Raw genomic sequence first — 26,358 nt, forward strand, 5'->3', positions numbered from 1 at the left:
ATGATCGTATGGAAGGAGGTATGAGGGTGATAGAATAATAAAAAAAAATATAAGAGATCAGATTAACGTTATACAGGGCACCTTTGAGAGCTTGTCGCTTTAAATAATGTTCGTATCACTTCAGCATGGATTATATCTATATACTGTATACTGTGATACGGTTCTGGTTTGACGGCACGACCTTCTGAGCGTATAGCATTTTTTTTATGCGATTTTTGTCATGTGACCCCACCTGTAGGAGGAGATGTACTTTGTGGGTAAGTGTGTCCTCACTCTTTGTGTCCACGTGCACAGAATTTTGAAGTGACTTGGCAGTTTACAGGAAACGATCAGATATTCTGGGGCGTCTACGAGACACAAGCAAACAGTCAGTCAATCACGAGCATAACATCCACACCATCCTCAAGCACAGCAGGCGGATTTCTTGGTAAATTCTTGCGAGCCTCGGATTGTGTGAGCTTGAATGTGGACGATCTCACCCTTCCTAACAGGAAGCTGGAGTGCTGTGCTCTGTAGTGATTTCCTGTGACAGGAAGTGTTCTAAGTTTTACCACCGCACTCTTATTGTCTCCTGGGGCCTCGGCCCACAGTTTAAGCAGGACATTGCTGAAGTGCTTCCTTTTTCACCAAGACATTTCCTGACTATTAAACTTGAGCCACCAATAAAGGCTGATATTTCAACAATACTGGAACAAGACCTGCACGTATTTACAATACTCGACATGTAATAATAACGGAATAAAAAATGAAAAGAAATCAAATACACGGTGCATAAAATCTACATAAATTCGGTTGTTTTAGAAATTTATAATTTAATATATATATATATATATATATATATATATATATATATATATATATATATATATATAATAAATTTCATTTATAAAAAATTTTTTTAATGGAAAATTTGTCTGCATACACAATCCTTTTTTTTAAACAACATTCAAACTTTTCAAACTGAAATTATACCGGGTGTGAGATCATTATCGGAAATTCTGTAGTGTTGTGTTGTGTGTGAAGTGCGGCGTTCACTCACAGCCCAGCCGCAGTGTGATGCTCTGCAGTAAGACTCGTTCCCTGGGCTCGTGGCAGCTGTAGTTACCCTCCATGCTGCGTGTGGTGTTGGTGAGAGTCAGAGTGCCGTCTGAGGAGTGAGTCTGCCTCGTCTTCACTAAGCTCCCGTTATGTCTCCACACCACAAACCTGCCAAAACTCACAATCAATCCCTCAATCACTTCACTTATCCTGTCCTACCCTGGGCAAATTAGCACAACCCCAGTAACCCCAGAGTATTCCCGTGGACATTCTAGGTATTGAATGAGAGTATCGATTTAGTCCAAGCTGTGGCTTTCTGTGGCCAGAGTGAGAGTCTGGGGACTCGATGTGAAGGGATTCAGTGTGATTGGGCTGCGGCAGCTTGGCCTGTGTGTTTAGTTAGCTGGGTGTGAAGCATGAAGTTATCAGTGTTTACTGGAAGGCTTGACTGAGCTGTGTCACGTAGCTACTACAGAGTGTAACGTACCCTGGGTGAGAGTCTCTGCAGGTCAGCGTCACGGTGGAACCCAGAAAGCCAAACTGTACGTCTGAAACTACACAAATGACACAAAATACAATTTAATAATTATTACAATTAGATATTATGTAAGCTACATTAGCACAGGATTGGAAATGAATGGGAGATAATGTAGAATGGGAAATAATGTAACAATAAAAATAACATGTGCTTTGTTAATTTTACTTTACTGTTAATTAACTACAAAAATGTGTGATTAAAAAAAATCAAAAAAGCAGATGACGAACACAGAGAATAAAATGTATTCATCTTCCATGGAATAGATCGTATTATATAACCAATGTGGATCAGATCATTTAAAAAGGCATGCGGTATGTAATGGCTCCTCTTTGTCTTAAATGAGCGAATCGACGGTCATGAAGGCTGTGACTCCACTCTGAAAGAGACTGAGACTGTTTATGTTACCCTCCTTTACTGCCCCTTCAGCCCAAAGGATTTATATCAGGGATGGAGTAACAGGCATTTAGTGCCAAGTACTGGACAAAGAGGCAAATACGCACATACTGTATGCACTCTGAGGAGTGGCTGGTCTCCAACACGCTGGGTCTAACTGTACTCCAGAAACGGTTGTGCTCAATGTCTGCTTTCAGGGAATATTGGCAGAAGCATATCATTTAAAAGCCCACCACATTTCTCACATTTCTCCTCATTGGGCCAGCAGGAATATTGCCATTTACATACACACACACAGCCTGAACTCTGTATGAGCCATAAACGATACATGGGGAATTGCTCTCAGCTTGGATTCTTACAACAGATGTGTACTGTTTGTGCAAAATACGACATAACTGGGCCTCGGGTTTTGGAGGTTTGGGATTTGGTTACATTTTTAAAGGATTTTTTTTTTTTTTGCTTGTCTATGCTGATTTCAGACCTTTGAGTTTGATCAAAAGCTAGAGCCATGGTTATGCTCGGGCAGAATTTGCTATGAAGATTTATTTAGAGGACGTCCAGGTGCTTAAGGTAAGCAAAGCCAGAAAGCTGTAAACAACATTTTTCCATCAATAGCAAAGCACTCATGCACAGTGTCCAGCCTTTCTTACCTTCATTGCTCAAGATCTCAGAGTTGATGTGGACGCAGGAGAAAATGAGGATCCCAATCAATATTAGACCTCTGGGGCAGGACACGAAGCCGGGCATCTGCAAAAATAAAAAGTCAAATAAGCGCAAGCGTAGTTGATAAGACTTCTCAAAAGTACACGCAGCTCTATTTAGCAACTGGTAGTCCGGCACCAGGTTCCTTATTATGTCTGAGATTCATGCAGGATGGAGGACACTCTACCTGCCTGACAGCCATCAAGTCAACAGGCAGGATAATTATGGACAGGAGGCCTCTGGGACAACGCAAACATGACATCCGTACCAGATGTGTGTACTTATCCTGTCCCTTCTCTATAAAAGCATCGCAGAGAATAAACATCGCTCCGTTGCGTATTTGACAAGCAAAGCAGCTCACAGTTACAGGGTCAAGAGAGGCAAAGCCACAACTCCACACTCCACTCAGTGAGCTTTCTCAAGAAAGTTTATAACACTTTGACTGAAGAACATCAACGAAAAAACATAGAGGTGGTTGAGGTCATCCAGAAGGTTTAGGCATAAGATATTACTTGGTAGTATAGCTGTATTAATAGTAACATTAATAGCAGTAGTGGCAATGGCAAAAGTAGTAGCTACAGAAATAGAAGTAGTATTAGTTACAGTAACAACAGTATTTAAATAGTACTGCTAATAGTAGATGTTGTACTACAACAATTACGTTTACAGCAGTTGGCAGACACTCTTATCCAGAGTGACATACATTTTTATCTCATTTACAACTGAGCAATTGATGTTTAAGGGGCCTTGATCAGGGGCCCAGGAATTGTGGACCTGGGTTTTGAACTTACCACCTTCCAATCAGAAGTCTAACACCTTAACCACTAGGCTCCTAGTACACTCCTAGTACACACAACACTCCTATTAGCAGCAATAGCAGTTGTAGTAACTCTAAAATTACTTTCAAGAGCACTAAAAGTAATAGTAATAATAGTAACGATGGACTTTGTCAGGTCAAAAAAGCAATAGACAAACCAGCTTTACAAAACTACATACAATAAATAAATTATGCATTTTAAACGTATCCTTACTGAGCAAGTCAGAGGTGACGGTAGCAAGAAAAAGCTCTGTGAATCTATCAGAAAGAATTCTGAGCAAAACCCAGACTCTGAAGTGAACCCTAAATAATGTTGGCTGATTAATGTTAAAGTGACTGTAAATAATGTCCCCTCAATAACATAGTAGTAGAGAAAGAAACAGATTAGTTGGAATAATATTATAATAATAAAAAGCCCTCTGATGTTATTTAGCTTACAAAAGAATAACTGCCATTAGAAAAAAAACATTACGAGTGTCTAAAAAAATCACCATATCCACAGCTTTTGTTTTGTAAAACATATCTGTTAACACTTTACCTCTTTTATAATCCAATAATAATCTATAAAAATGTCAGTACATTTATTTACTGCATGCCATTTATTTAGCTATATTACAGGAGATATGTCACTGGTTCAGCTTAACACGGTCTGGTGGCATATCCGTTGTGTAAAAATAGTCTTATCACTAAACAACTGATAAGACTTACAGCTGTCCTTTTCTCCAGCTTTTATAGCTGACCACAGCACACATTAAAAAGTAACTGAACATATCCGCTGTGTCCCTTTTAGTACATGCTGAATAACATGGCTAAGATTTCTATGAGCTTTGGACACACAACTGAACATGCAGGGAGTTAAAGTGAAGAATTAAAAACCTTCAGGCAATGTAAAGACCGGAGATGATGTCCATGACTTTAGTGTTAATTTATCTGATCATAGAGGAAAATAACATTAGCAGCAGCATTTGCTCCAACCATATGCAGCTAAGTAACCTCAAATGATTTACAGTATTCCAAATGAGAAAAAAAAATTGTGCCGTGTGTTACAGGACGTTCTGTGAAACATGTAAAAGGTGCCAAGTTAAACAGTGGAAACTGTGACGTCTATATCCCTATGATTTCGATAGCAGCGCCATGGAATCGACCAGAAACAGATCTGTTCTCAATAGTGTTAGAAGGACAAACAGTGCACTGTGTTCCCGATTAGAGCCCATTATAAAATGTAAAGTAAATCAGCGTTCGCCTGTGCAAACCATTTGCTGCATATCATGACTGCCTTTATTCGATTATTTACTTTCTCGACGCATTTGTTTACAAGATCAGCTATGCCAGCCTTACGCATGGTGTTTTTCTTTCCATCCACAATGCAGTGCTTCCAAGATTAGCTGACAGCATCAGCCAGGCCAAGTGGCAGAGACGCATGATTTAGTGAATTTATGGCCATCGAATTGAATCTCGCTCGTAAATTACTGGGATGGAATTGTATCTTCAATCCTTGGTCCAATCATCACAGCATGGCATCCAGTTTTAGATTAATATCATATGTATGGCTGGATTTCATCTCTCAAATTAAACCTACTTATAAGAAAGGCTCTTTGTTATACTGTAATGGTCACTGTGCAAACGCGTATGTTGAAGACGCGACAGAAGAATCAAGATCAGCAGCAGCAGACAAGGAAAGGTAGAAGTGTAGTAATAGTAGCAGCAGTAAAACAGCGGTAGTAGAAATACCTAGCAGTAACTAGAACTAGCAGTATTAATAGTAGTAGTACTAAATAGTATTGGTGGTGGTCATTGTACTAATAATTTTAGTACTATAGTAGTAGTAGTAGTAGTAGTAGTGTTGGTAGGAGTATTGGTTTTAGTATTCATAGTAGCAGTTAATTAGTGATAGTGGTAGTAATTGTACTAATAGTTTTAGTAGTACTAGTAGTAGTGGTAGTAGAAGTATGTATTAGTTTTAGTAGTACTAGTAGAAGTGGTGGTGGTGGTAGTAGGAGTATCAGTTGTAGTAATCATAGAGGTAGTACTGTATTAGTGGTGATAGTGGTAGTAGCAATAGTACTTGTGGTGGTAGTTGTACTAATAGTTTTGGTAGTGCTACTAGTAGTGGTGGTAGTAGTAGACATCCAATAGTGAAAGTATTCATTTTATTAGAACCAGTATTAGTGGTAGTAGTAGGGGTTGTACTAATAGTTATAGTAGTAGTAGTAGTAGTAGTAGTAGTAGTAGTAGTAGTGCTGGTAGTAGTGATAGTAGGAGAATTAGTTTTAGTAATCGTAGTAGCAGTTTTATTGGTGATAGTGGTAGTAATTGTACTAATAGTTTTAGTAGTAGTAGTAGTGGTAGTAGAAGTATTACTTTTAGTAGTACTAGTAGTAGTGTTGTCAGTAGTAAGAAAATCAGATTTAGTACTCATACAAGTAGTCGTATTAGCAATGATAGTGGTAGTAGTATTAGTTTTAGTAGTACTAGTAGTAGTGGTAGTAGAAGTATCAGTTTTAGTAGTACTAGTAGTAGTGGTAGTAGAAGTATTAGTTTTAGTACTACTAGTAGTAGTGGTAGTAGAAGTATTAGTTTTAGTAGTACTAGTAGTAGTGGTAGTAGAAGTATTAGTTTTAGTAGTACTAGTAGTAGTGGTAGTAGAAGTATTAGTTTTAGTAGTACTAGTAGTAGTGGTAGTAGAAGTATTAGTTTTAGTAGTACTAGTAGTAGTGGTAGTAGAAGTATTAGTTTTAGTAGTACTAGCAGTAGTGGTGTCAGTAGTAAGAAAATCAGATTTAGTACTCATACAAGTAGTAGTATTAGTAATGATAGTGGTAGTAATATTAGTTTTAGTATGAGTATTAGCAGTGCTGATTGTGATAGTTGAAGTAGTAACAGTGATTATAGTAGTACCTGTTTTCTCCAGTCAGGTATATGATGGATGTGGAGCCTAACCCAGGAACACTGGGTGCAAGGTGAGAGAAAACACCCAGGGGCAATTTAGAGTAACCAATCCACCCACCTACCTATTTTTGTGGGGTGAAAAGAAACCCGAGAACCTGAAGAAACCCATGTGAACACAGAGAGAAGGTGTGAAACCTGACATGGACAGCAATCCGAGCTCGGGATCGGACGGAAACTCGCACAATCTTATTTTTTTCTGTGAAACTGATAGAGTTGAAGTTCAACCACAGTCGTGACTCATCATTTAAAACTCTAATGTACTGTGATCAGTGCAGCGTTCTGAAGTTACTCCAAATTCACTATATAGTGTGATCTTGTTTTAAAAGAGGCTCTCGTCCGTTATATCGGTTACACTATACCCTTCATGTACAGTCGAAAATCAAATGTCCACCCCATCCTGTATAACAAAAGAGAAGCTGATATGGATGTATCTTGCGAAAAGATGTGCCATTAAATGGAAAAAAACAACAACACGTCAACCAAAACAACAATGTGTCTGTTCTGTATTATATCCCGCACGTACATTCTCGGTCACATGAAAAACAGCTGCTTTTCTGTTCTCCTTACATATCGTACTTATGCACAACTGTCACGATCATTGAATGTCCATTTTCCGACCACAGTTTCCAGAGTATTTATGGCCTTTCCCGTAAATACAAAATGCAGATGTCACTTTAGTCATGAGTTGAGCAGCCTGAAGTTCCTGCTCTTCCATCAAATTCACTTGGATCTTTTCCTCTTGCTGTCCTGCCATCTACCACTGCATTAACTGCAGGAAGGCCGGGGCCAATTACCAGAACTTTTTTTTTTAAATACACGCCACAGAGCATGCAGGATGTTAATTACATAATCGTATCATGCAGTGCACCTGTCTGGAAGCATTTGCACTTGTTATGTTTCTCCTCTCGTTTATTCCTCTTTTTTTCCTCCCCTTTAATCTGTCACCTGGCTGTACGTCAAGAAGATTTGCCTAGTATTTTGTTCTGACCAAGAAGATCGGTAAGTATTATAACTGAGAGAATGAAAAAAAAAAAGAGGTTGCACAACAGCTTGGGGGAAATTTGAAAGTTAAAACATGGGTACAATTAATTAAAGAAAATTTTTAAATCACATTTAGAAAAAAATGATTGGGGGAAAGAGGGATTCAAATGTTTAGATACACTAGCTAACAATCTTTGCTAACTGTGATAAAGAAACATCTGTGACACAAAGACAAAGTTCTGAGGGGATGCAAACATCTGCAATGAACTTCCAAACTGGTCTGTTTTGCTTTCTATATTCTATCACGATCATTTCATCCTTGTAGTTTTCTATCAATTTTAAACCAACCAAATAGTTTCCCAGGCAACCAAACCATGGGAAGGGGTCTAGAGTGTTGGGCGGTGGGTGGGTTTATGGTTGTATGACTTGTCCTGACATGTACAAAAACCTGAAGATGTGTCATGACTAATAAAATATCCAGTTACACACTAATCCAAACTCAACCAAATTTAAAACCAGTACCTAAAAATAAGACCGGCTTTGGAGCCTGAGGCAGCGAGTTGTCAGGACTTCCATCATCATAATCCATCGGTGCTTTTTTCAAAAAGTCTGCAGGAGGAAAGCAATGCTAAAGCAGCACAATTGGAGCTTTCCAAACCGCAAGCTGAAGCTATAATCCATCACTGATTTCAGCAAAATGACTGCGAAGCGCAGCAAAAACCATCAAACAAGCTCTTTCTTTCACATTTTGTGAAGCCATGATCCCAGCATGCAATCCTCCCTAACGCTGAATCTTATCAAACTCTGAGATTACACAGTGCCTGAGATTTTTTCATAAACAATTCCAGATTGGGGGAAGGAAGCCAAGATCAGGTCAGTGTACAGACAGTGGCTCTTTGGTTCGTTCTGATATTTGAAAGAGGTCCAGTTCTTTCATTCTCGAGAATCTGACAAATTTAGCAGGAAGGTGTTCCCACCCTTTGAAACCTGACAAACCCTCGGCTGTGCCTGCTATCAGCCACAACGCAGCAGTGAGAGCTGATCAGAAATCTAACAGCCACCAAGCTAAAAATCTGCTTCATTCTGTTACCACACATCTGGTACATGTACATGGAGATTTGTTACAATAAATTGGTTTTTTTAGTAGGCTGGAAAGAAAAACCCTCTGGATACACCATCAGAAGGCTGTACGCTAACACCTAACGAGCGACACACTCCATCGAGGTTACGTTATAACAGACTTGGGTTGAGATTACAGCGATCACGATGGCTTCTGCAGCTTTAAGAAACTGTCTTTTATTTTTTCAGTGCAATGGTAATGTTCTAATGTTAACCTTTTTTGTATTTTTTTGCAATATTTCTTATGTTCTGTAAAGCTGCTTTGAGACAATGTCCTTTGTTAAAAGTGTCATACAGACAAAACTGAATTGAAAATAATGTGTACGTGTCACAGGGTACTGGCCACGCCCCCTTTTTTCCTCCTTAGGAGTGTCAGTAGTCAGGAGTGATGTTGTCATTGATCAGCTATAAACAGAGCACTTTATACTGCATAGTGCACATGATCTCATAAACCTACATCATAGGTGTGCTGTCAGATTTACTGCTTTCAGTCACTTAGAGCCGCCTTTACAATCTAAAGTTGTATTGGTGAGTTGGGGTGGGGGACCAGAAAATTAGATACCGGCCAAAACAAGTTAGCAAACCATAAATGTATGGAAATGTTTTTATTAATGTTTTAATCTTGTTGAGGCTTTAAGTCAGAATATGATGGGAGAGTAAACATCATAAAATAATATAAAAGTAAGTAAGTCAGTCTAAACCATGCTAGCTGTGTGTGATTCACTCACACAGTGACCATAACGATTCGATTAAACTGTGCATCCTAACAAAAGTCTGTGATCAACACCGGATATCCAAACGTTCACCACGCTCCTGCACAACAGGGGGGTAGGGAAAATGTTTAAATACAAATATTCCTCCCTTTTCACTTTTAGGAATAAACCAGACATTCAAATCCTAGAATGTTTTTTTCCTTGTGGCTGAGATACACCAAAAACCTTCATTTCAGGAAAGTTTTCCGAATTATACAGTAATCTTTTGCCAGAACTCATTATTGTGTAGACTGCAATTTGAAGGGAAAAAAAAAGAAAAAACTAATTGAGTAAACCGTAGTACAGAAGTACCAGCTAGTTGATGAAACATTTGGGCCCTGTAATCAAAATGTCAGAGACCTTTCCAGTGACTGCTAAGCTCTTTAAAGCAATAAAACGCAGCTGGACAAGGCAAACATGACTCTGTTAATCCTTCGATAAAAAAACAAGGCAGGAGACGTTTTATATACGTTTTCTCCTCTCCTCGATTCTCATCACAACATTTAGCTCGTTGTGTGTGGAGGAAAGAGAGAGCGGATGGGAGGACACGGTGGACTCACAGCGGTATTTGTCTTTGGCGCAGCAGCATATACGCACAAACATGTCACGGTGCTGAAAAGCGCTGCTGGCATAGCGAGCCAGGCTGACAAATGAACGTCACCCATCAAGCACTGCTGCAGCACAAGGTCACCGGAGAACAGCTATTAACTAGACTCGGCCTAGTCTGGGCATGTGGCTGCGTATTTGTACTTTTCTAAAGTTTATGCGCTTGTTTTGTTTAGAATTTTACACATGGACATTATCACTGCATTACTAACAGGGCCAGGAGCTGCGAAATGAAAATAAACTGTGGCCATGTCCTTAGGGCAATGGATTAAAGCAATAACACAACAGTCCAAGAAACAAATAGACGGCCAATTATCCAAAATTATCCAAATTACTCTTGGTCTTATATATATAAAAAAAAAGAGTATAAAAATAACTACATCCATTTACGGGTTTGGAATAGGACTGCAAGTGTAACACATTTGACACATACTGTACTCTCATCACTTTATATTTTGACCATTATTGCTAACCTTAACCCTAACCCTATGTGTGTGTGTGTGTGTGTGTGTGTGTGTGTGTGTGTGTGTGTGTGTGTGTGTGTGTGTGAGAGAGAGATTGCACCCCCGATGCAGGCTATATATAGATAGATATATAAAAGTCACAATTTATTCAGCACTTTTGTATTCTAAGCAAGACGTCACGCAGTTTTAACAGTTTATACAGTTGAGGTAATTTTGTGGAAAATCTGACAGACAAGTTAGTTCCTGTTCTTACCCACGTTACATTTTAACTGTGCCAATCTTCAACCCCCCCCAACACACACACACACACACACACACACACACACACACACACACACACACACAAAGTGTAGCCTGTCATTTTACAGAGAAAACAACGATTACGACTCTTACCATGAAGTTAAACTAAACATCTAAAAAAAAAACGAGACACCAACAATTATAAGAATCACAACAACAACCCATTTTAATCCCATTATATTACTAGTCTTCGATTATGTGGAGTTTCTGCTCTTGCGTGAGCTGTTGATATAGACACGATAACACATTCGAAGGAGTGTGAACATTAACAGAACACCCAGAACATTAACAGCTGTTATACTGTATGTAAATAACACACACCTTTAGACCAACCAGATTCAAGAATTCACCAGTGTTGTGGTGGAATATTACTAATGTTTAATCATATACGAAATGCAGTTATACAGTCAGAGTATTTCACCAAAAGCCTCTTAAAAGCTACACAACTCGAGTTTTGGTTTTCTATATCACATATGCAAGCCAGATGCAGGATCTGCACGTTCATGCTAAAATGAAATGTAAAATTTATGAGCGCGATGGCCGGATGAGTGTGAAGCGATGTGGTACCTCTCAGGCTGTGGAGCGCATGCACGTGGATGAGTTTACCACGCGTTCTGAGTCATCGCACAGCCCACATGTTCACGAGCCAGACTCCAGAAATAGACCACGGTGTCATCCAGAAAAAAAGAAAAGCAAACTAATGTGCCACCATTGAACCCAAGCGTATTGTTGAGAGAGGCAGCAGCCTTGAGGAGAAGGCTTTCTACACAGCACCAGTTTCTGGACTGCTGTCTTTTTATATGCTGTGCTTTCTTCCACGACGTCTAAAGACATTATTGCAATGCAGGTTTTGGGACAGCTCGGCCTTGAGCGGGCCTTAGCCTTTATTGTTATGTGAGAGGCTAGAGATCATAAACAACAGCCTATAAATACCACACATTACAATGCAAGGAAGAAAAGAAAGAGAGAGAACGAGAGAGAGAGAGAGAGAGAGAGAGAGAGAGAAAGAGAGAGTTGTAGGGAGAGACCTGAGGGGGGAAAAGAGGCCGCCAAAGAGTCGGACAAACAGCTCCAAAAAGGCTGAGGAATGCACGAACCCTGCCAGATTTCGGAGACTTCATTAAAATCCAGACTCTGCATGAGCATGGGGAGCTCGCGAATGTTTAATAGCCTGTGCCTGACAACCGCAGAACCGACTTTTCTCTCTGCACCATGACAGAAGTGAGGCTTTGTCATCTACGGTTTACTGACATAAGATCTGCGCGGCCGACGCCTACTGCTATAAAAAGCATTGTTAGCATTTGACGTTTGCTATCTGGTGTTTGTTCAGGGAGACTCAGAAAGGTAAGGCTCGGCTCGGAATAGCCAGGAGGGTCAAGGTGACTTGCAGCTGTGCATGAAAAGCCCTCTGGGAATGAACCTATAAATACCGCATATTTTCTCAACAACCTTTTTTAGCAAAGATGTGTAAATAGCAGCACTTTCTTTTAATTGATGCTTAGCTCTCTTGAGCTAGACATGTCCAACCATGCCACACTGCAGTCCCTTATTAGCACCCTTTGCGCGCCAGGCAAGTCTAAGCGCAGTTCCCTTTAATGACTCATAGAGGAACGCTCAACACTTTTTTTTTTTTTTTTTTACAAGGAAAATGTGTAAAGCAGGATGGGGGCTGAACATAGAGGGCATCCCTCATTTGTCACATTCCAGAGCCTGTACAAGTTACAAAAGCGGTGGAAAAAGGTGCTGGGCACATTTAAGGGTCGTACACCAAAGACAATGTTCTTGCACGTTGTTTGTGTAGCATGCAAACAAACACCTAAATCAATATCGGTGCCATTTCCCTGGATAATTAAGCTGCGAAAGGTCATCAGCGAAAGGCAATAAAATGACCGGTGCTGTAATAATGAAAGCTGTTTTATCCTAAGCTCCTCCTGCTTAATGAGCCACACAAATGGGAAAACTGCGTGCCTGAAATGTGACACTTCACACAGCAGGACATTGTGTACCTAAGTGCCTAGACCCAGTCTACAGAACCTCATGCTAAAAAAAAAAACAACAACAAAAAAACAAACATGAGGTTATGTTGAATCACCACTATTGAGATTTTATACCGCTTACATCCTAAATTTGTTTCCTGTGCACTCTGTAAACAGAAGACTTTAGAATATACATCCTATAAATACACATTTCTGAACAACTTCTTATCTCTGTGGCTACTCCGCTACATACAGTACGTTTCTCACGGTTTACAGGGCGAGACTCATTCAATATTAAACAGCATTTTTGGCCAAACCTAGGTAATGTACCTGAAACATGGAAACTAGAGATCTCATGGGAATCGGGACAGTTAAGCCTTCTTCAGTCCGCATTAATCTTACCTGGGATCTACTTTTAAGAGATTACCCAAAGCAAGTTTTCCTCAATTGCCATTTATTTTAATTCAGTAATTCAGTAAATAGACCTGGTAAAAGACACACCTACGCACCATGTTGTTGTTGTTTTTGAGTGTTGGATTTGTCGCGTGATGATGACGACACGCACATCCAGAGTGTAACGTATCACTGCTGACTATCTGTGCTCATTTGAGCGAAAATTTAGGACTAATACTTTGGTCTACATCCTTTAAAAAAAAAAAAGTGCTTTCAATGTCTGTAATCATAAGTGACATTTGCTTTGTTTAAATGAACTGGTCCTTTAAGCCTCAGATAGTAGATCAAAGAAAAGAAGCAATGGTGCGGAATAAATGTGCTTTTTTAACCCTTTGCACCACGGAAGAGAATCTTTTTTCGAAATCCTTTGATCTATATATCTATATATCTATATCTATATATATATATATACACATACACACATATATACATGTACACATACATATATAAATATATATATATATATATATATGTGTGTGTGTGTTTGTGCGTGCATGTGTGTGTGTGTGTACAGTATAATATATATGCTGGTTTTACTCTGGGAAACTTTATGCCCTTGTAGGAACTGGATGAAAACTAGATGCTGGTTTCCCAGAGTGTCCTGCAGTGAAGGGATGCAGAGAATCTCCAGAGAAGGTTGAAATAGAAGACCCCCTTCCAAAAAAAAAAAAAAGAAAGAGAGAGAGAGATAAAGAAAGAAAACCAAGCTACGCATCTTCACACAAAGTCCTTTTTGAGCAATTCAAAGAAAACAGAGGAGTATGTAATCGTTGCAGCTGTTTGGATAGGCAAAGTTTGCTAAGCGGTTCAGGACGAGGAGATGACGGGGAGCCACAGCCAGCATTCTCTCCTTGTAACTCAAGACCACCCAAAAGTGTGGATATCAATGTTTTTTTTTTTTTTTTTTACAGCTGATTGACTAGTAGTCCTGGGAGAAACTTCATGTCCTTTGGGTTTTTACAAAAGTGCAAATGCTTCTATACGCAATCCATAAATATAGCTAATATTACTATGTGTAGGAAAAGAACCCCTGTTGTCAGACAAGGAGAAATGAGAGTTATTGCTGTTAATGTTGTTTTTTAGGTGTGCACATTAGCCACAAATGCACAGCAGATAGAAGAAAACCTAGAATTAAAGTGTGCAAGGTTTGGCAGGAGTTTCTCATTACCAAAAATGTTGGAGTTTTGTTGTCACAGGGGGAAAAGGTTTCTACTGGAATTATGCGGTGCACGGTAACTAACTTGCTTTAAGAAACATTTTGAAAGCCAACTATTTAGACAGAGTGGAACAGTAAAGACAGCTGAAGGTTTCTGTCAAACCAGCAAGTCGTCTTCGATTACATTTTGCATATAAAATACATAATTAACGCCATGTGTGGATTGCTGAGGCTGGATTTCAACAAAGCAACTTGGAAAAAGGGGGAATTTAAAATCGTACTAACGGCTAACTTGTGAAATGCATCACAGCTGTGTATAGCTTAAGGAAAGCAGGCTGCAAACACAGGAGTGATAAGACCTCAAAAGACCTGGAGGTTTGCTGAGTGTAACCATCACGGACAACGTACCTCACAGTTCCTTCTTACTGCATCTCAACCACCAGGCTGCTCCCTGAGGAAATTCTGAATTAAATTTAGCTCGAGCTGCAATATGGCCAGCAAGTAAACAAGTGCGCAAATGGGAGGCCAGCTAAAGTGGCACAATCAAAGCCTGTATGTGTTTCCCTTGCAGGATGAGTGAGTCTTCATGCTGGATAAGTCTGGCTGAAAATCAGGGTCTGTCTTCACATCTTATCAAAGTAGATTTATATTTATACACAATGTGGCAGCTTGAGGTAAAAAGCTGCACTAGAGCGATTGCCATGTGCGTCAAATGGTCCTGAGCCTTTACTTGGACGGCGGCTTTGGATGGTCGCTCCGTGGACTTGCCAGCGTTTCAGAGTTCGTTTGGTTTGCAGAAACGGGTTCTGATATGAATCTGGTTTGTCATCCTGGGGATGTGAAGTGTTACTCTATGAACTGGCCATCAGCCCCCTCGAATCCAGAGACCCTGAATTTATCTTGGGATCTGGCATTTCCTTTAGGCATGGCCAGGACAAGATGGTTACCATATGTCAGCTCTTCACTTGGATATTTTGGATATTTTCCCAGGACATGTGAAGCTTCAGCCAGTTGTATATAAAGCTAGATTGTGCATCTTTTCTACCCATCATGCCGCTAAAGAAAATAGCAGAAATGTAACAAATGTGTCTCAGATAGACTTCTGTGATGTACACAATATTACACTGCCACAATGTCAATGGCATTTAGCCTGATTATAATAAACTTAGTATTACCATACTTGGCAACCTGTAGAAAATTTGACTCTTCTAAACTCTTCTTATAAGAACTGGAGTGTCTTGGTGCAGTTGGGACAATTTTTTTAGAATTCAGCCACTTGAGATATCTTGAATGATCTGACATTAACCACACAAATAAACAGCACCCCATAATGTACCATTAACTGATATCACACCAAAATGTATATAAAAAATGTATTTAGTATTTTCAGACAATAAAAATGTGATTTTTATTCTTCTGTGCCAGTCAGTGCTCAGATGCTTTGAGCAACAGTTAAATTGGTCACTCATGTGGATGTTAAAGAAGCGGTTTATAAAAGGATTATATTCTATATTAAATGTATGGCATGGCATATTTGTTACCGTTTATAGTCCACGTTACTGTGGAATCACCCAGAAATCTTCATCCGGCTTGTTCACGAATGCTGCTGCCAACAAGCAGTTCCAGACTACGCAGGTGGCAATAATATTATGTGCTGCTTAATCCTGACCATGTTGGAAATGCTGGTTTATCTGTCTGTCATGATTTTTTAATGGTAAATTGAGAGGCCAGAAAATCAGTCACACAAGCCTCATTCTAGACTGATTGATTTCCTTCCTCTGTGCTTGCAGACTTGGACAGCAGTCTTGATTATAAACTTGCAAACTGATTACAAAGTTGCATCTGGAAGTCAGCAAAATATTTCAAGACAACGCAAAGGTTCCTCAGCTGAAAAGGGCAGTCACGACATACATCATGCAAGTGTATACGGCGCTGTGAGTCGAGGTTATGCTAAACTTGGAAATGCTCACTGACCCAGGTGGCCTGCGATGATCACCTCTCACCTCAGCAAAGACTAGTGGAAGCGCTGGCTTTGTCTGCAGAAATGCCTCATGTGCGACTTCAGTGCTCATGCAGTCTGCTAGAGACAAGGCTCAACAGCTTGGCATTTAACATGGCGCCATAGTACTGCTGAGTGTAATTACAGAGGCAATGCTCACTCCAACATGCTACCACATCATGGACAGCACTGAAGTCCACAACACAAACATGCCTTTTGCACAAACTAGCAATGTAAATCAAAGTCAGATGGCTCAAAGCCCGCTAGCGGTGAGCACGTCTGTGCAGTTTTGGAGACGTTCTTTGCTTTTGTAAAGCAAATGGCACAAGAAATATGGGTTCGATTTCAGCTCAGAGCCATATGAGTCATGGGGAGAAAATGCTCTAGAATGGATTAAAAAGGTCAGAAACTGCTGCAACATCCTCGGCTTGTCGTAGTGACAAAAGGACAAAAGAAAAAAAAAAGAAAAAAAAAACCCGCTGGTTGTAAAACTCCGGGTTTTCCATGTTCGATCGTGTTCCAAAGCCTTGATCCATTCAACAGGCAGCGAACTGGCGTCAAAGCTTGCAGGTGTGTGCCGTCCCTCAGCATAGTGGAGCGCTTTCTCCACTAGATAAAGAACGCTGGCCCCCATGAGTCATGGCTGCTGGGAAGCGAAGGAGTATTTTATTACCACTGTTCCAACATGCACAGCTCATGTGCTGCTTCAGCCCCAGACACGTCTAGAGCGATGCTGGCATCCAGCCACAGGCACTGCACGGCTCTGTACCCTGTGCAAACACAGCCATGTTTTAGCGTTACCGCTGATCCCAGCCCGCTCTTATTCTTAGGCTGTGCAGTCCACACTTTGGTGTGTTTTATCCCCAAAGGGATTATGGTTGCCTGTGGCTCTGTTTGTGGTTGTAGCTAGAAAGAGCGATCTGTTGGAGATAAAAAGGCTTTGCCTTGATCAAAGGAGATGCCAAAATGGCCTCTGCAAAGGCTGAAAATATAAGAACTGCCTACTCTTACAAATAGCTCTCGAGGGAAAAACAAAGGGTGTGTGCTTTTAATTGATGTTGGTCCGCTTTGCTCGGATTTGGCTGAAGGAATACCTGGACACAGCCAAGTCAGATATGCGACACAATGGAAAACACTATGCACAATCTCTAGAGAGAGAAATGAACTATTTGGTCTATTAAAAGGGGTCGTGAGGGCAGGAACATGAAGATCATGACTGCATGCTGTTTACAGAGCACCTTCTAGTTGCGGTCATTTGAGCAACCTGTGCTGTGTTTCGCACTCCCTACAATCCTACAACAACAGCAACATAACACAATTTCAACCCTGCAATTGGAAGAAAGGGAAGACTTTAGATACTTTAAACAAGGAAAGGCATCTTGCCAGAGAACGGTGAGGCCAAGTTATTCATACTGTACTTCTCAGCTAACCACAGTGTACTCTATCAACCCTCTCAAAGCCACATAAGCGTGCTTCGTTTATTCTCTTTTATATTGTGGCCAGAGGAGAACCAATGTCAACAAAAAGCTGGTCAGGCCAATTAAAAGACATTTAAATTCAATCTCTTGTGCTCTTTGTTTTTCGTGTCTTGAAATCTTGAGCGCTACTTGTGCAAGGCTGTGTGCAAACTTTCGAGAAAAAAGTTAGATGACATTTTTTATGAAAAAAAAAAAAGAAAAGAAAAGAAAAGAAAAGTACTCATGTCAACCAGTGTACAAGTGTAGAATTAGAAGATGCAGAAAATCCAGATATATTTAAGGCACTTGTTGGTTGCTAATTACAGAGCGGGAATATTGGCAAAGAATTTGATTTCCTTTACATGGGTAATGTATTATCTTCCTGGCAAAGCTTTATGTATTACTTCAGGATGCGTGTATAATTTCATTCTGTGATACACAACATTTTAAATGCTATACAACTGACCACTTATTGCTCTTCATTGCTGTTTTTTTTTATATCTGAAATATGGTATTATCATATTACCAAACTTAAAGGTCGTTCATCCCAGAGAACAGCATGCGCCTTCCAAAATTTCAAATGCCGAAATTATCCTATATTTCCTTATCCATGTCTGAATCCATTTCTGGTAAAATCCGACTTATCAGACCTTTTCAATCAGTATAAACAGATGAATTATTTTAACGCTGCAAGACTGATATAAAACGAGTCAGGACATTGTTGGCTTTCGATGTGAGATATCTGATTTTACCTCAGTGTGTATAAACCTATACAGAACTTTAGTGATTAGATATGTGGAAGCCGTCATTCTGTCACATATACATTACAGCACAATGTGAATTCTTTATTTGTATATGATACTTTGGAGGTTGGGGTCAGAGCACAGGGTCATCATCCATGATACAGCATCCCTGAAGCAGAGAGGATCAGATGAGAGCAGATGGGGCTTGATCAATGACCCAGAGCCTTAACTGATTGACAATAGCTTGAACTTTTAGATGTTCAAGAACAGGCACTTGGGGCATCACAGAAAGAAGAAGGAGGATTGATGTCACCATTTAATTTGAAGATTTATTTTTTATTTTTTTATTTTAGCTTCTGTATGAATAGCCCCTTGTAGGCCAAGCTAAAAAAAAAAAACCTTCAAAATAAAGTGATATGATGTGACATACAGCTAAGTACGGTGGCCCATACTCAGAATTCGTTCTCTGCGTTTAACACATCTAAAGTGCACACACACAGCAGTGAACACACACACACCGTGAACACACACACGGAGCAGTGGGCAGCCATTTATGCTGCGGCGCCCGGGGAGCAGTTGGGTGGGGTTCGATGCCTTGCTCAAGGGCACCTCAGTAGTGGTATTGCCGGCCCGAGACTCGAACCCACAACCTTAGGATTAGGAGTCAAACTCTCTAACAATTATGCCACGACTTCCCCATTAAATAAACATGAGCACTTCCTTAAGCACAAATTCCATTTTTTTGGCCAAGCATGGACCTCAATATTTGGATTAAAAACCAGCCTTTAAATGCAGAGAAAAGAAAATCGTATGAGATTTCTGAGAGAATGAGGGAGTAATACGAATTTGCTGTATACAGATTCAGCAGAGCTCATGTTGCTGTGCAGAAGCTCTGGAAGCTGAAGTTGATAACATTACAACAAATCACTCTTTCTATGCACTTCATCGTGTCCTGATAGCTCGCTTGCGCCTTTCAGTCTGAGACACTTCATAAACAAACTTCATGACCCAGCTGCACTGCTTTAGAGAGTGTCTTAAAGCCTGCATTCTGGTCATAGTTTTTCAGGTCACCCAGCAAAAACTGTTTTGGAACAAAGTTCTAATACAATATCAATAATTATAATGTAATTACAGTTAAAGACAACGATTTTATAAGCAGTTTTGGGGGAGTTAGTCTTGGGGGAAAATAAAACAAGCCTTAATATGGATTTGAAGCCGATTTCCTCACCAGCACTACAGCAGTGGTTTAAATCCCATCTTGGGCCTCATGCAATTTTAATCTTGGAGTTGCTCAGAGCGCAGCAGGGCTCTAACTTGGCAGTACAATTCACTTTTTCCCTTAAACAAAGCCTGACAAAGGAAAGCACAAGAGAGTTTCATTTAAAACTGATTACAGCAATTCCAAAAAGCATGCAGAAATACTAGCTGGAACTGGACGTGTTCAACGTATAAGAAGATTGGACCTGGCAAGTCTGTAAACTGATGAGTCTGTTCTCCAAGAGTGAAGGAGAAAGAGACGATTCTGTCTATAACATATCAAACCATAAGCAAAGCTCGATTTTCGTGCATATTATCAAACAGGTATGATTCACTCATATTCAAGGCTTCTTAAAACCCAGGAAACCTCGTGTTTGCATTCCTTCCTGCGCTATGGACCGTGAGCTGTCCACTTTAGAGCAGAGGAATGCACATCTGGTTACATCTTTCCTGTGTATATATTTTCTAGCTACTCCTTGAGATCGCAGTTCCAATGTGCTCAGAAATAAAACAATAGCCTGATATGGTGAATGAGCCAAGTACTCAAACAAACTGAAATATAAGACCTTGGGGTTCTCAAAGCACCAAAGGCTCTTGAGCAAAAGCGCTCCTGACACTGTCCAATACCAAAGCTCTTCAGGAGATTACAGGATTTAAACGTTCTGTTCCTGACGAAGGCCAAAAGGTTTAAAACAATCCCCCTCTGTGTAAATCCCACACCAATAGGTGCAGTAATTATAGTGTGCCTGTTGGCATAGGGGCCGTTCTGCAGGTAAAGCAGAGACAAATACTGCAGGGGAGATATAAACAAAGCTGCCGATGAGGGCATGGCTCTGATTTCAGTCCCCACGCAGACCACACAGCTTCCAGCTTTATTTACTGGGATGGAGGGGAAAAGAATGGAATGGACTGATGCAATGGAATTAAATATTTTAATTGAATGGAAAAGAAATGAAACTAACTGGTGAAATGGATTGAAAAAGAATGACCTTAAACTAAGGAAATGAACTGAAATGAAAAAGAATGGAATGGAATGGAATGAAATGAAATGAATGAAATGGAATGGGAAAAAATGGAATGGAATGAAGTGGAATGGAGTAAAATGGAATGGGGGGGAAAATGAATGGAATAAAATGGAATAGAATGGAATGAAATTGAGTGGAAAAGATAAGAGTGCTAAAACTGAAGTGTGAAATGGAATGAAACGGAAAATAAGCCTGGAATTTAATTGAATAACATGGACAAGAATGTGACTGAACGGAATGGAATGGATTGTGATGAAACTAACTGGGGCAACAGATTTGGAATAGAAAAGAACGCCATGCAACTGGAATATAATTAAAAAAAGATACAAGAAAGAAAATGGAATTTAACTAAAAGGTATGGAAAAGAATGTCACTGGATGAAATAGAATGAAACACTATGGAGCTAACTAGTGGAAAAGAAATGAAATGAAATGGAAGGAACCTTCATGGCAGGAATTTGAATAGTGAAATGGATTGGAATTAAATGGCATAGAAAAATGCTATGAAAATAATGTCATGGATTGAAATGGAACTGAGTAGCAGGCAATTGAACTAAGTGGAGTAATGAAATCAAAAGGAACCGAATGTCATGTCATAGAAAGGAATGGTGGAAAGGAATGGAGTGGAATCGTATAATCCACACTAGAAAATAGTTTCACAGGTTCTTTGGATGGAAAATGATTCTAGCTTTCTAGAGACTCTTGCTTTGGAAACCTGTCACAGCCACCCAGGTAAATTTTGCCACAAAACACTACTCCTTGCATTTAATTGTTCATTTATTTTGGAAAAGCAACCCATTTCAAGGACCATTACTAGCCTGGCTGTGACGTGAATGAATCTCTGGGTCAGGGCCAGAGTAAGGGGGAGGAGAAGGTACAGGATGGTAAAGCATTCTCTTACCCTGATAATTGCTTGATGTTAATTGCAAAAAAAGTAAATTGCATAAAATAATAAATTAATTATATATAAAAATGTGTATGTATGCATATATATATATGTATATATATATATATATATATATATATATATATATATATATATATATATATATATATATATATACATACATATATATATATACATATATATATATATATATATATATATATATATATATATATATATATATATATATATATATATATATATATATATGCATACATACACATAAAACTCTTTATACATCATCTAAACTACAACTACAGAACCAGTTAACATCCAGTAACCCATTATTTTTCTAAAATAGTATTGTTTCCAGGTGTTGATTTCTAATGTGAAACTTAAATAAAGTAAAGAAAATTATTATTATTATTATTATTATTATTATTATTAATAGTTATTATAACTATTACTATTATTGTTATTATTACTATTATGTTTTTATATAATTGTTTTTAGTTATTATTATTATTATTATTATTGTTGTTGTTATTGTTGTTATTATTTTATTTCTATTATTATTTTTGTTATTATTTTTTTATTGCTGTTATCATTATTATTATTAAATATTATTATTATTATTATTATTATTATTACTATTATGAATATTATTATTATTATGTTTAGTGTAGTATGTGCTAGGGGTCTGTTTCTTTATTTCAAGATTTATTTCTGTTTACTAAAAGCAAGAAGGTCTTCCTGTAGTTTGGTAAACAAACAAAAAATATGTTTTAGATGATATTTTTCTTCTCTTCTTTCAGTCAGATTTCATTTCTATGTATGTAAAAGTGGCCATATTTTAGACTGACGGGAAAAACATTGCATCTCTGTATCCAAATCCACCTCCTCACACAGGATACAATCATTTTACTATAATGTAACTGTATAATATCTCATATTTCTAACAGCTGATTAATGTTACAGTTATTTATAAGGTTTATTCGTGATGAAAATATGAGATCCATCTCTGCTGGAATGTATAAACAAAACACCAAAAAAATACATTTTAGATTTTTTTTATTTAATGGAAGAAATATTACAAATGAAAGACAATGAGAAGAAGAAAAAAAAACTATTTAATTTTGATTCTACGAGGTTTTTAACAGAGGTAACAGACTGAGTGTTTGTTCCCCTGGGAGCCAAAACTTTTCCTTCTCACTTTCGCTACTATTCACTTCACACTTACACGTTTTAACTTAATCCTGCGCATGGAAACAGAAATAAAATCTTACCTTATATGTTTCTGAATGTCAGACAGGCATTTTGACTCGGTTCCTTTCCATTGCTGTAGCTGCTTTAAGTTTTTAAACCTTCTTAGTAAGACGAGTAAACGCTACAGACTGAGACTTTCCCTCGTAAGGTCCTATTGGAGGACGGCGTTGTCACTGATGCTTTTCCCCACCCGTTTTATGACAACCGCGCCTCCTACACCGGGAATGGTTAATAGAGTTACTATATTAACCAATCAGAGCTAACGTAGTGGTACGCTAACCAATCGTAACGAAGGATGCGGGATTTGGCAGAAAATGGGTAGAAAACGTTTTTCCGGTGGCTGATAAAGATGGCAATTAAAGGGCCAAGTGTTTTGTTTGTTACATTTTTTGTGTGTGTGTCCTCATAAACACTACTAACTAGTCAGATTAAGTTTCTAAACATAGACTAGTTATAAAATAACAGTGCCTTAGTTTTATTTACTAAAAAAAATAGTGTAGTTATTATATTTTAAAGCATTTCTTAAAGAATCATTAAAATAATACACTTTCTCGGCCTCAATCGTCCCCAAAACAACCGTTATAGTATCCTATTCCTTCCTACCTACATGTTTAAGTAATCAACCTGTTTCCTGTTTTGTTTGTAAACAACTCACCAGCATGATCGCTTAGACACGCCCCCTTCATTACCATAAACGCATATGATAATACGAGGGGCGTGGCCAAACAATTAGCAGTTATGATAATTGTCATGTTATGAGAGAAACCCTCATTGTCACATACTCAAATCAAGTAAACGGGAAAATAGCTGAGGTAGTGTGTACAGCAAAAAAATCTGCCTTAATTACTCTCCTAATAGCTTTATGCTACTCATGAAGTATGAATTTTAAAGGCATTTTATTTTAGCTGTCTTCTTATATGAAGGAGGATAAGCAAAGTTAAAACCCCATGGGATGTACAATATATTTTGTGTTGTGTAAGATGATTAAAGAAAGGACTTGCATGAGAAGTGACTTACAGATCCAGATCAGTGCATTTCCTCTAAAGATAATGTATTATGATTATCCTGATGATGATGATGATGATGATGATGATGACGAAGATGAAGATGTTTTCCTCTGATGATGACAGTGATAATGTCACTGAAGATAGTGATGATGAATATAGCAAGAAGGATGATGATGATGCCGATAATGAGGAAGAGAATGACATTCATGATGATGATGATGATGATGATGATTTACAAATTTACATACCATGTATCAATTTTAATAATAATAATAATAATAATAATAATAATAATAATAATAATAATAATAATAATAGGAATGAGTTGTGCACACTAGCTTATTATAATATATTTTGATTATTCTGATTGTCCTTTCAAGGAAACATCTAAATGTTCTAATGAACCAAATGAGCTAAATTCTTTTTGAGAGTGCAAATCATTGTTTAACCCCTTTTTAAAGGTTATTTTCTACTCTACTTAGAGTAATTTGGCATAATTTTGTTTCTAAGTTCTGTCATGAATGCATGCTGAAGACATTTGAAACTTGCTCATAAAATATTAATAATTAATAAACAAACAGTAATCAAGCAGGCTATTTATATTAAATATAATGATATAAAAACTATAAAAATAGCTAAATATAAAAAAAATGTGTAAACACTGGGAAGTACACACAACCCTGAATGTTGTCTTCAGCATAGGATCTTCTTTAGTCTTTAATCCAAACAGGCAAACCAGACTCACCAAAATGCCACATCAAGATAACCACAAATATGGCTATGAGGATGCCGATGTGGCCTTTCCAAAAAAAAAAAACAAACAAAAAAAAAAAACCCTCAAGGTTCCAAATAAACCTACAGGACACCAAGCAGATGAATATCTTTACTGGTAGAATTTATTTAAATGTAGACTGAAAAATCACATAATTACTTTATTTATTTATTTATTTGTTTGTTTGTTTGTTTCAGTTGTTGTGGATATAAAAAATGACATGAAATATTTATGAAGCACATATGTGTACAATAAATATTAATAAGTTTAATGCATATATTTTAATATAAAGGCATAAAGGCCTTGTTTTGATTAACCTATTTAAAGCCTTTTTTTGTTTTTTTGTTTTGTTTATGTTTTTGTTTTTAAATGCAAATCCAATTATGTTATTTTGTCAACTGGAAGATTGAAAAAAAAAAAGATTTCTTTGCCATAGTCAGGTAAAGAAAAACAAACTGGCAATGGCAAACGTTTGCGAGCTCAGAGTGTCGACTCTTATTGTTGATTCACTTGATTATTGTTGATTATCATCATCATCACCATCATCATCATCATCATGAATGCCATTCTCTTCCTCATCATCAGCATCATATAAGTGAAGGTTGATTGTTCTGAAGTTAAGAAATACATTGTTTGTAAACAATAGTGAAACAAATCCTGAATTGTGTTTAAAAGAAAAAAAAACTATAAATATATTTTAATTTTTTTATTATTATTATTTTGTGTCTCTCCTCACTTCCTGAGTCCTGAGTTGGAGATTTAAAAATATTTGTTTATACTGACATCTTCTGGATATATGTGGTATTGCAATGCTCACGTCTAAGCTTGTCATACATATGGCCATAAAATTGATGTCCACTAAAACATCTGGAAGCAATAAGTGATGAAACGAAGCTTTGAAACTCTAAAAGAACTTTATGGGGTTGAAGTGAATCATATAAATGTGCAATATATATGGAAATAATGTAATCTCCCAATATACCTCCACATATTTTCTTGTAGGCCATGTTCTATTTTGTACCATCAAATCCTTGCCACTAAAAAACTAAAAAATTTAAAAAACCCTCTTCAGTTGTGACTGAATGGTCAAATTTTCCTATTGCGTAAAGAAACATAATGTAAATGCATCTATCACTGTATAATAGCAGAACTCCTCAGAGATAAACAATTAAAGAAGGAGAAGACTTGTTTAATACAAGATTATACCACAGCGCTGCTGAATTCTCACATCTGATCGGTCAGTAAGAAGGTAAATCAAAGGTCCACGCCTGTCATTCAGTGTTAACTAACTAACTAACTAACTAACTAACTAACTAACTAACTAACTAACTAACTAACTAACTAACTAACTAACTAACTAATTAACTTGTGTCATGGACAGTTCACAATATTAAAGGTAACTAGAAATGAATAAAAAGTCATTAACAAAACATCTTTGTTTACTATGACATGTTTTTCAGACATTTCTGTGGATCAACATTTCTCTCTCTCTCTCTCTCTCTCTCTCTCTCTCTCTCTCTCTCTCTCTCTCTCACACACACACACACACACACACACACACACACACACACACACACACACACACACACACACACACACACAAACACACACATTGTTGAGCATGTCAAGACTTAACTCTTTTTTCCAGACGCCACAAAATGGAATTTGCGCCTGTTTTGTGGTGTTTGGTGAACGCAGACAGT

At 38.1% G+C, this 26,358-nt stretch overlaps 1 protein-coding gene across 3 annotated transcripts in view; it reads right to left on the minus strand.

Annotated features, from left to right (window-relative positions):
- The window catches only part of il11ra (interleukin 11 receptor, alpha), a 35,748-nt gene extending 12,573 nt beyond the window's left edge, over nucleotides 1–23,175 (minus strand). The window contains exons 1-5 of one of the 3 annotated variants that reach the window (XM_027140976.2): nucleotides 22,897–23,175; nucleotides 2,620–2,716; nucleotides 1,526–1,592; nucleotides 1,040–1,215; nucleotides 233–347 (exon numbers count right to left, since the gene is read on the minus strand). In XM_027140976.2, coding sequence (XP_026996777.2) covers nucleotides 233–347; nucleotides 1,040–1,215; nucleotides 1,526–1,592; nucleotides 2,620–2,716 — 455 coding nt within the window. In that variant the 5' untranslated portion in view covers nucleotides 22,897–23,175. Of the gene's footprint in view, nucleotides 1–232; nucleotides 348–1,039; nucleotides 1,216–1,525; nucleotides 1,593–2,619; nucleotides 2,717–11,226; nucleotides 11,251–22,896 lie in introns of those variants that run through there. The other 2 variants (XM_027140979.2, XM_027140978.2) reach the window with 2 other exon arrangements.
- Nucleotides 23,176–26,358: the final 3,183 nt, after the last annotated feature.

Source organism: Tachysurus fulvidraco, chromosome 20 (assembly GCF_022655615.1).
Source record: "Tachysurus fulvidraco isolate hzauxx_2018 chromosome 20, HZAU_PFXX_2.0, whole genome shotgun sequence".
NCBI classification, from domain to species: Eukaryota; Metazoa; Chordata; class Actinopteri; order Siluriformes; family Bagridae; genus Tachysurus; species Tachysurus fulvidraco.